The 11,687-nt window shown below is 39.7% G+C and overlaps 1 protein-coding gene across 1 annotated transcript; it reads left to right on the forward strand.

Annotated features, from left to right (window-relative positions):
- Positions 1-4,967: 4,967 nt before the first annotated feature.
- On the forward strand, positions 4,968-9,946 carry LOC104520770 (receptor-type tyrosine-protein phosphatase beta-like; the record flags this gene model as incomplete). The annotated part of the gene is made up of 4 exons (XM_010162563.1): positions 4,968-5,246; positions 5,598-5,855; positions 7,400-7,663; positions 9,677-9,946. Coding segments are annotated over 4 exons (1,071 nt in total), but the record flags the coding sequence as incomplete, so codon positions are not given.
- Positions 9,947-11,687: the final 1,741 nt, after the last annotated feature.

An 11,687-nucleotide genomic window follows, 5' to 3' on the forward strand; every position in this document is an offset into this window, starting at 1 on the left:
ATATGACGCCTGACATTGGTACTCGGTGAGATTCCCTTCCTGAGCTCTTTGTCTGAGAAAGATGGACTAAGCAGTCCTTTGGCGGTGACCAGCTTTCTCCACGGACTATAAAAGGAGCCTAGGTTAAACTAGGCACCTGAAGTTTAGATGGTTGAAGTTAAGGGAGAGGAATCCCATCTCATGTGTTTACTTTTGCAAAATAAGGTTTTGAACATCCGTGTTGTCTTGATACAATAAATGTACACAGAGAAAGTTGCAGATTCATTTGCATACCTACTTCAGAAACTTTAACTTTTTGCTCATATTCAATTCTGTTAAAATTTTCATGTTCTCATTCCTGTTATGAGTTCAATTTTCACCATATTTGTTACACAAAGTGTGGAGGAGCTAAATTTTGAGTGTGATCTGTTCTGACTAAGGACTTAAGGTGAAAGTGGTGAATAATGTGTACTGTAATTGCAGCTGTAATGTGAAGGCTTGGAGAGGACCCAATCTCTAACTTAATTTGGCCTTTTGAGTATTTAATTTCACATTAAAATCGTAGTTATGACAAGGAGTTAAGTCTACGTTGTTTGCAAGTTTGATATTCCAATACATTAAGTGTGCAGCTCACCAAGACTGCATGAACTCTCAAGTAACACCTGACCCTTCATGAATCTTTGAGTAGGGAAGCAGTTTCTATTTCACTTGTGGATGCACAGATCTGAAATCTAATAACGTATGGAATACTGCTGCTGTAATCTGCACTAGTCCACTGAGGTGGAGTGTGTTTACTGAAGAAATTTTGATCTATGAGTTATCAGTTTAAAATGACAAGTATTTAATTCTCTAGAGCAGAACTAAAGCAGGGCCTCCAAAACAATGGAAAATACAATCACATATGCACTATATAAGCCAGGTATACACCGGTGTGCAAACACACATACAATGTCAACAGTTGTGCTATTTTGGTAAAATAGGAAATGAAGAAAAAGCTGATTGATAGCCTCATTTATCAGCTCTGAGCTACAGATACATTTTCCACTGAGATTATAGATGTTAGTAGGCACTAGTCTGTATGTTTATTTCACATTAATATTTACTTTTGTTATTTTTTTTAATATATATACATAGAACAGCACATAAAACCATACAACTAGGCAGCGTGCTTGACATTGTAAAATTGGGACAACACATGCACCTGTTGTTCCTTTCACATTATCTTCTTTATTGTTCTCAGTTAAACTATTTCTGTGACTGAGAGCTACTCTGTGACAAAAGATAGTAGTATTGTGACTTTCTTGATTTCAGATAAAATACTTTGTAAATTCTCAATTCTCCGAATGTCTGTGCACCAGCATAATTATGTATTTCAGTAGTGTATTTTCAGTAAATGACTAGGTCTTTAATTAAAATTCTAGTTAAAAACAATACTATATGAACAGATCTTAAATGACAGATAAATTTATGAATTTCAATTATGAATTGAAATTCAGATTTGAAATACTGGTCTTGAGAGCCATGAAAAACAACTTGGCAATTCCCCTGCTTTCAAATATGTCTTATAAAATAGGCTTATAAATGCAATTTTCAACATTGTTTTCTCCAAAAATATTGCAGTGATGTATTATGTTACTGCCTAATTCAAGCCACCTGTACTGAGAGAACTGACAGTTAAATAAATTTTTGTCAGAAAAACTCCTAAATATTTGAAGGAAAAGAGGTTAAATATTCTGCCTCCTAAGACACACACTGGTAAGAGTATTTTTCCATTCTAACATGTAACTGTAAATGCCAGAAGCATGGCTTGGCCTTGTGTTCAGTCCTGTAAATTTCAAATTATTTTGGACAAATCTGATTTATTAGCCATCTGTAGGAACAGCTACTGTGACATGGCTCTGACTATAGGCTGTATAATCCTGTAATGCATAATCACATAATGGTTATGATCATCATCTCAAAAGTCAGAGTATGAGAAGAAAATAAATAATCATGTTTTAAAGGTTTTCTAGGTTGCGTATCATCCCAGAGAAATGGATATTTGTACCATAAGGACAATGAAATCAAACCTCTCTACTTAATCTTCAGAAAAGTCCTTGTGAAGTAGGTTACTGTTTTATGAGTAGGGAAAACAAGGAAAAAAATGGGTAATTTGGTAGGAAGATGGCTGGGACTGGCAGGAATTCCCCGTTACTCAGTCCTGGGCTGATATTTCTCAGTTATTTTTTTCTCCTGCGCAAGGCAGGGGTGTTTCTGTGCCTACAGGCTCTATTTGGGAGTCGTGTCCTTTGGATTGGACATAACCATGTCTATTGTTTCTATAAAATGTATCTGTAGCAGCTGTGCACAGAAAGTATATCCTCTTCCCAAAAAGTGAAAATGGAGGTGTGATATAACTCAGACAACATTAAGTCTTCTGGAAAATTCCTTTGTAGACCAGGAGACATTAATTCATATAGTATCAAATGGTATAAAAATATCTTTGTGAAAATATTTTATTTCTGTGATATATCAGTGTTGTATCGCTGCCAGCAGAGACTTGTATAACAATGTAAATGGCTTTTTAAGTGTTTGTTTCCATCCAGGGCTCTTTCAGCCCAGGCACTTCCCAATCTCATTGTTCCTTTGTTCTAGCGGATGTACAGAGCACTGAGTGTTTTGTTTTCTGGACCAGATAGATTAGATAAAGTCTGAATTTCTGAACTTCACCTTCTAGGCACGCAACTCTTTTCTTTGCTAGTGTACCTTAGAAGACAGATTGCCCAGGGTGGTATAAGAGCTTCTAAAAATGTAGGAGGTGTCTTCTATTATAGAATTTGGCAAATAATACGGATTACAATGTTGATTACTTTTGCAGGACTAATGAGCACTCAACCTTATCCTAACTTTGTCAGAGAGAGAGTTAAATTTCTTGACAGTTATCATGACTGTTCTCTTGATATCAGTCAAATTAAAGCTTTTTCAGCTGTCTGTGCATCTGACCATATATAGTGCTGGAATTTATTTCAGACTCCCAAAATTTGACCTTTCTGATTAGAACAATTGCCTTCAAGGAACAAGTTTATATCCTGACTATTCACTTTTGCCAGCATAATAGTCTTTAGTGGCTTAGTATATATTATGGGTGGAGCTCGTAGTCAAGCCTATTGTTAAGATTTCCTGACACTTTTCATTAAAATCTCCTGTCTTAGTTGTTGAAACTGGATGAAGTTTGAACTATTTGGCCTGAAGTTTGAGGTGCTTGGTCTTCGAGTGGAGGTTTTGTTTGTTTGTTTGTTTTTTACAGATTTAAGCAGAGTTACTTTGGCCTTAAAGAAAGAGGTCAAGAAAATAAGAGAATTATTTTTATTTATTGAATTTGTTAATTAAATTTTAATCCCTTTTTCTGAAGAGCACTAGTGTCTCTGTTATCCAAAGCAGTAATCTGAATTTAAGCAGAGACCTGAGTTCAAGGGGACACAGTATTTTTCATAGAGTCACAAAGTCACAGACTGATTGAGGTTGGAAGGGACCTCTGGAGGTCATCTAGCCCAAGCCAGGACCATGTCCAGACAGCTTTTGAATGTCACCAAGGAGGGAGATATTCCCTTCAGATTCCTAATATAGTTGATTGACAGAGCATACCACCAAAACCGGGCACCACTGTGTTCTCAGCAGAGCTTTGTAAGAAGCAATGAAAGCAATTATACAGGCTTTGAAGACGAAACACTTTAAAGGCTACTAGCCCCATGATACTCCTACCACTGTATTCATAGGTTGGAGGTAGGTTCAACTTTATCATTTCAGCCTTTGTGGTGCAGTTTTTAATTATATGGTCTCACACTCTTTTTGTCTGCCTTGCTCAGGGAACCAGCAATGACTGTGTTGGAAAAACAGTCTTATTCTGTGTTTAAGGCACTGTTCATATGGAGACCTCAGTTCTCAGCCCGGACGCACCATACACTCCTTGTCTGATGCTAGGCAAGAGTAGTACAGACTGTTCTGACGTGGAAGCCAAAATTTAGTTGTTAAATTGTTGGGAAGCTTTAATTTATGAACTCTTTGACTTGTGAATGCTTGATTTTGCTGGTTTGGGTTGTTTGACAATATCTTTTTAATATGCAGTTGCTTAACCTTATTGGGAGACATAGATGTCAATACCTTAGTACATCAACAGGTAGTACATTTCTTTTGATTTGCATGAAGTCTTATGAGTGATGAAATACACCTGGAGCATACAGGCAGAGTCTTTTGTTTTGGTCAATGTTTCTCATCTCTTTAGAGTTACTGTATTTTACAGGTGATTGTACTTGAGAGCTCCTTAATAAACAATATACAAAATGCAAGGAGTTTCTCAGAGAAATAGTCCCAATTAAATATAGTTCCTAAAAGTTTATCCAGTGTACTGTTTGGAGTTTTTTTAATTCATATGAACAATACTACAGCAGAGCAGAAACATGTTCTATCAGAATCTGTTTGAAGTGGTTGAAGTTAATACTAAAACCAAAGGATTGTTGCCCTTAAAATTGTATAAATGCTCATGCCTGTTAATGATAAAGTGTTTAGTGTGAGTGCTAGGAAATGAAAGCCACTGGTACCATTGTATCTGTAAAGCCACATTACACTGAGGCACTGACTGTAATCAGCTGGATTTTCATGTTTGCTGTTTCTTATTGAAGTTGTTACAGTTTTACTATCAGCAGATTTCCAAGCTTGTTATATACATCCACAGCTGGAAGTGTTTTTCTAGATGTGTGTGTGTGTGTGAGTGAGTGAGTGTGTACACATATACACAAGTAACATTTCTGAATTCTGCAGTACTCTCTTGTAGACAGGTTTCAGTAATACAATGCTTATAAATGTAAAGAAAAATACCTTTTGAAAAGCACTGGCAGTGATAAAGGGAGAGTTTTGGAAGGTTTTTTGTGCTGCAATGTAAAACTTCAGACAATTCCAATGCAAGAAATATTAGTTTATGTTTTCTGTTTTGTTTTTTTTTTTAACCACAGATCCCTTACTGCCACCTCGTTTTGAAATTAATAAGGAAAAAACTACACCCACAAGCTTACAGGTTCAGTGGGATCCTTCCTCAGGAAAGGTGGACTTGTATAACCTAGTATTATTTGATCATGATAATAAAAAGATACAAGAAGTCTCCATATCAGGAAGAATTTCAACACCAGAAAACACATTTTCCAGTCTCATCCCTGGGAATAAATACAACATTGTCCTCAGTGCAGTTGCTGGAAATAAGAGTACCCCAGAACTTCACATAAGTGGATCTACTGGTAGGACTTCTTTTACTGTAGTTCGTCTAAATAAAACCACTTAAAGTATTTTGCAGTTCTGCATTTTGAAATTAACAAATATATATAATTCTTCTACCTGGCAAGATACATATAAGTAAGTATCTATTGATTATACGTAGAAGTAAACAAAACATGAATCTCTGACTAACAGAAAGAGTTGTTTGCTAAGAACGGAGGCATGTTGTTATGATATATTTGGACATAAATTTGGGACTGAGTTTTCACTAACCCCAAAGAAACACATCACATTTCAAAAGTACATCTGTTCACAATCACTGAAATTGTGGAGATAACCATTAGGCCTTCTGCATGTGTTTTTTATTCCAACAGTGCCATCCCCTGTGAAAAATATCCAGGTCAGTGTCAAGACAGACACTATCCATGCTTCATGGTCTCCTGGCTCTGGGCACGTGGATCGTTACAGGCTGGTGTTATTGGATAATCATGTCCCAGTTCATGAGATTCACCAAGAAGATCCTCTGACCTCCTACACTTTTTCAGGACTTACAGCAGGCCACCTGTATAACCTCACTATCACAACCCAGGCTGCAGGATTGGAGAGCAGCAGTTTTCAAGCTGTCAGGACAGGTATGATTTCAGAATTCATCACAACAGAATAAGAAGTTGAGGCCACAATCTAATAATATTACAGGACACATTTCAGAATAATGAATTATTCGTGTTCCAAGTGTATGTTCCCAGACTTCAGTGACTGAATTACCCTTGGCAGGTTATTTCTCTCCAAAGGCTATAGAGGGAGTTAGAGACACCATAAGCTTATTTAGTTCCTTGAGTTACCATTGCAGCAAAGTTAGCAGCTAAATTAGCTTTTAGGGTGTCTGCAGCCTAATTAGCTGCACTGCTTAATGTAGGCAGCTCCATTAAACATGTAGTTAGGTGCTGAACACTCTGAGCCCTGGTACGACCTCATATCGTACCAGGTACGATACCCTGGTACGACCTCATATCTGTCAAAGAGGTCCATCTGACTTCTTCAGTGAATTAAGGCAGTGTGTAGTCTGGTTATTTCACAGTATTGAAGACATTTTAACTCCATGATCCTTACTTAGCTGAATGGGAGGTGCAGAGCATGTGAGTTTTGCAAAAAAATATTTTCTGTGTCTTTTTTCTCTGGATTTCAAAAAGCTGCACTTCTGAAAAGGAAGTTTAAAAACATGGTAGAGCAGGGTAAGAACTTTAAAAGTGAATGTTGGGGTTTGGTTTGTTTTTTTCACAGAGGTGTACTGATTCACAGAACTAAAGTTTTAGAAATGAAGGTTTTTTTCCGGAAGGTTTTTCAGAATAGAGTTATGTGGTCATAGAGAGAAAGATAAGATGACATCCTACTAGAGCACAATGGTTAAAACACTCATGAAAGCAAAACCAAGATCATGCCTTTGCTTTCCTTAATTTCTGGCAAACATGAGGTGCAGTTTCTCCTACAGAAATTTCATCATGTAAATATAATTTAATATTAAGTGGTGTCTAGGGCACACAGATGCTAGCACTGGCTGTTCATTTTATTTCTTCAGAATTTTTTATTTCTTCCTGTTGCAGGGCGTAAAAATTTTACATCTTACAGCTTTTCTCAGAACATAAAAGCACTCCATTTAGCTTGCCCCATGGTCCTCCATTTCAGTACATAGTGTGTCCCTGGCCTGAGAAATGAAGATACTGGAGGTGGCTTTTGGTGGAGCATTTGAATAAAGGAGTTTGATTCCAATCCTATCTACATTAGTGTAAATCAGGCATAGCTCCAATGATGCTGTAATGTTTATTCTACCAAAATGTACGCAGGTATCTCTGTTCTTAGGAGCATGTGCCTGGTCTGTTTTATAGTCAGAATGACTAGTGTGAGCCAGGCAGACATGGCTAACAGATTTTCTATTCTGTGAAACAAGAGTAGTCATCACAAGAGGTGTCACTCTCGGCGGCAGAGTATTTTAAACAGGGCTGGGTTCAGTTTCACTGTGACCAGGCTTTGCCCTTTCACTGTTCAGGCACAATCATTCATTCTCCATCTCTTATAACCATTTAAAAGTAAAACTTAACTATTGCAGTTTGGAGGTAGCAGGTCTTTATATGTTCTGTGGTGGAAGTATTTTATTTTCTTTCTTATTTTCTTTTTTTAGCCCCAGCTGAAGTCTTAGATTTGACGGTGACTAACGGTGACAGCTCAGATGCTTTAAAAGTTAAGTGGAGAAGACCTTCAGGAAACCTCAGTTTCTATAATATCACTCTGTCTCATCTTGGATCAGTTAAAGAAGTCAGAACTCTACAGCCACCGGTCACAGAGACTCTCTTTGACAAGCTAACTCCAGGACGTCTTTATCAGGTTACTGTCCGCACAGTCAGTGGTGAACTGTTTACTGATCGGATGGCAACTGCCAGGACATGTAAGTCTTCTCTTCAGTAAGGACGTTGTAACCGATGCTATTTTTGCCTACGCTGGCCTTGTAGAAAATCATTGTAGGAGACAAAGTGATTTGGATTCCAGACAAAATAAGATAAAGAGCACAATATTGTTCCAGGAGTACCCCTTCCTGACTCTCTGGCGACAGCTAATCGGGCAGCCAAAAGCGGCTACAGCAGAGCTTGGGAGCAGGAAACACTAATGCATTTTGGACCTTATAGTTGGGCAAATCTGTTACACACTGCTCCACTTCTGACCAACTTTGGTATCTTGATTTCAACTCAGCATAGTATGTAAAATGAGTTACATTATGGGGAGGTCTGCATGTAATCAACTTGTTAATTGATTTTTAAGTATTTTTGCAAGGTCTAATATTTTCCTTTGCTCCAGACGCAAATCTATAAATAGGAAAAGATTAGGTCTCAGCTTTCTTTACCACCAGCAGCATGGATTAAGGAAGGCATATGGCAGCCTGGATAGAGATGGGTTATGTTTTGTTTTTCTTCTTTCAGAAGTATAATTTTCTTTCAGGTATCTCTTGTATGAGTTCTGAACTAAAAAATCCTGGCGTAATTCTTCCACAGCATTACTAGTGACAAAAGCCTGTTATCTTCTCCACATCAGCCTAGCCTAGGCAGAATTTAGATGGGAGAAAATATATAAGTGGGTGAAGAATACATACATGAATTGTTAGTATACTCAAAACCAAAAAATATAAAATGTGTGAGTGAGAGAGAGAGAGCAGAGTAGTTATTTTAGAGAATATTTATCATCTACAACTAAACATCTTGTGTGAAAGGCACATCCTTGACATGTCTAGCTGCCACCCCATTCTCAATTCAGGCTGGAAGAGACCTGAAAAGCCTTTCATGTCCAGTAAGTACAAAGCTGGACTGGTTACATGCATGTCTTTTTTGTTTGTCTAGCCTGCCATTAAAGACCTTTAAGATTACCATTCCCATCTGAAGGGAAAGCTTCAGGCCCTCACTCAAACCACTGATCCCCACATTTGTGACCTAGACCCAGTAGTTTCCAAGTTGGGGATCTGTAAGTCCCATTTCCAAGGATGCTGATCGTGTGCAATTCCTTCCCTTGACTTTTGCATGGATACCAAGAGCTTTGAAAACAGAGTCACTTCAGCAGAAGCTTTGTGGCCTAAAGATAAATTTGTAAATCCAGGCTGTCAGGTCTACAGATACTGAAGGGGTCAGACTCTCAGGATCCCTCTGTAACTCACAGAGTGGGCCGGGTGCCCATGAACATAATCTACATCACTGTGTATTGAGAGGGTGCCTATGGCAGCAGAACCTGCTGAGGAATGTTGTGGCAAGGAGTATGAACGTCTCAGGGACTGAAACTTTGTACTATAGGAGTGTAATAAAGTCCAGCCAGTCTGACAAGGCTGAACTTTATCTTTCATTATGTAAGTACATCCGTGCTTCCTAACAAAACACTGTGTGCTTTTATCTACTCACTCAGCAATTGAAACAATCTCCCACATTCACTGACCTGTGGGAGATCTAGGTTTAATCCCCAGCTGTGCCTGTGGGAAGCGAAACTGGTGGTGGAAGAAGCCATCAAATTTTGCATTTCTGCTGCTGAGACCAGAATTTGGCCCATAGCAGTTAAAGTTTTGTCCTTAGCTTTGAAAAATTGGTTAACAGTTTCTAAATGAACTTAAGTCTAGGAAAAAGCTAGGAAGCTAATTGAAAACTTCAAGATGCACCTGGGAAGTACATGGGAGAGATTTTGCCTGCCCTAAGAAGGGCTCCAAATTTCTGATGTCAGAGACCAACAGTGAAAAAGTGGGTGGTTTGTGTGGGGAAGAGTAAGAATTGACTTTAAAGTGAATGCCAACCTTTGAAGTAAGATACCTCATGTTGCTCTAACTGATCCAAGTACTTCTACAATAGCTAAGCTGGCTTCACCGGTGTGCACTTCCATCTTACCAGAAATACCCCACTTCAGAATTATTCTCTCGATCTCTGCATTTCAGTTCCCCAGAAAGTTTCGGAGCTGAGGGCCGGTGGTGGTGGCTGGCTGAGGTCTCTGCGAGTCAACTGGCTGCCTCCTGCAGGAGACTGGGAGAGGTACCGCCTGCTCCTCTGGAACCGCTCCGCCCTGCTGCTCAACACCACCCTCCAGAAGGACACCACGGAGTACCTCATCCACCACCTGGGCCTCATCCCGGGGAGGCAGTACGACGTGGATGTTGTTGTGGAGAGTGGCAGTTTGCAGAGCAAGACTAGCTGCACAGGGAGAACAGGTCAGTGTGCTTGTCCAGGAAGTGTGAAAGTGCAAAATGTTCAACTGGGCTCTGTGGACAGTGAGAAAGAAAGAGTACTGGGAACCCACAGATGAATTTCACTATTAGTAGAGAAAAAAGAGCTCCTTTGTAAAGGATAAAAATATTTATTTTTAGCAGTTCTAGGAAAACTTTCAGGGTTATTTTTGCGATAAATGTTTTGCTAGTGAAAATTTTGGGAATTATATCACCATTCTGTCATGACTGAGGCATTGCACTACATGTACAACATTTCACTGTTATATTTTGTAGTTGATTGTAGGCACACTATATAGTTCTTAAAGAGAGCAATAGAGATCTTCCTGTATGTTCATCAGTATTTTCAGCGGCAAACTGGTTTCCTTGCCAGCCTGTATAAAGAATTATCAATGGTGTTAACCAAAGCTGGCTGAGGTGTACATTGGTATGGCTGTTCCATAACATCCCAGTTCTTGTTCCTGTGCTCCAGAAAGAAAATGGGGTTAGTCCGTTCGAGTCAGCATTTCCAAAGGAGATTCATATACACTGCAGGGACATGAGTGGAATTATTTTGCAGCATGTTAGTCAAAGCCACATATGATTGCTGCAAACGTAAAAAATAATTGCAATATAATTGTCTCCCATCTTCATAGAATCATAGAATGGTTTGGGTTGGAAGGGACCTTAAAGATCATCTAGTTCCAACCCCCCTGCCATCAGCAGGGACACCTTCCATTAGACCAGGTTGCTCAAAGCCTCATCCAACCTGGCCTTGAACACTTCCAGGGAGGGGGCATCCACAACTTCTCTGGACAACCTGTTCCAGTGTCTGACCACCCTCACAGTGAAGAATTTATTCCTAATATCCAATCTAAACCTCCCCTCTTCCAGTTTAAAGCCATTTCCCCTTGTTCTGCCACTACCTGCCTTTGTAAAAAGTCCCTCCCCAGCTTTCTTTTAGGCCCCCTTCAGGTAACTTGACTGAGATATGTACCAGTGCAAAATCTGTGTCACTCTGACCCTATAATTTGCATTCTTGTTTGTTACAGCTACATTTGTGTAGATCTGTTTTATGGTACAAACTTTTTATATCCCTGTCTGGCACCTACAGTTCAAGAGGAATCTCACTGACTTCACTGTTTTTCTATTCTGTGCTGATTTAACCACAGGTAGGACCATGTGGTCCTTCACTCACTCCCCCCACCCAGTGAGATGGGAAGGGAACCCCAACAAAGTGGGCACAGATTAGGATGAGGACAGGGACCCCCACCAAGTGAGATGGGAAGGGAATCACAACAAAGGGGCCACGGATTAGGATGGGGACTGGGACAGCTCACTCACCAGTTATGGTCACAGGCCAAACAGACTCAACCTGGGGAAGAAAAATCAGTTTAATTCTTTACCATTCATCTGAGTAGCACAGTGAGACATAACAACCACATCTTAAGACACCTTCTTACACCCCTCCCTTCTTCCTGGGCTCAAATCACTTTGCTCCTGATTTCTCTACCCTCCCCCAGCAGCACAGGGGACAGGCAATGGGGGCTGCAGTCAGTTCACCTCTGCTGCTCTTCCTGGCATGGAAGTCCAGGAACAAGATGTTCCAAAGCAAGCTTCCCATGGAGTCACGGACTTCTTCAGGCTCAGCTCCTGGCTCTGGCATGGAGACATCCATGGGCTGTAGATGGGTCTCCAGACCAGCACACCTTCTCACCACCCCCACTCTGGCATTGAGTGACTCTTG

The sequence above is a fragment of the Antrostomus carolinensis genome, unplaced genomic scaffold (genome assembly GCF_000700745.2).
Source record: "Antrostomus carolinensis isolate BGI_N321 unplaced genomic scaffold, ASM70074v2 scaffold49370, whole genome shotgun sequence".
Taxonomy (NCBI): Eukaryota; Metazoa; Chordata; class Aves; order Caprimulgiformes; family Caprimulgidae; genus Antrostomus; species Antrostomus carolinensis.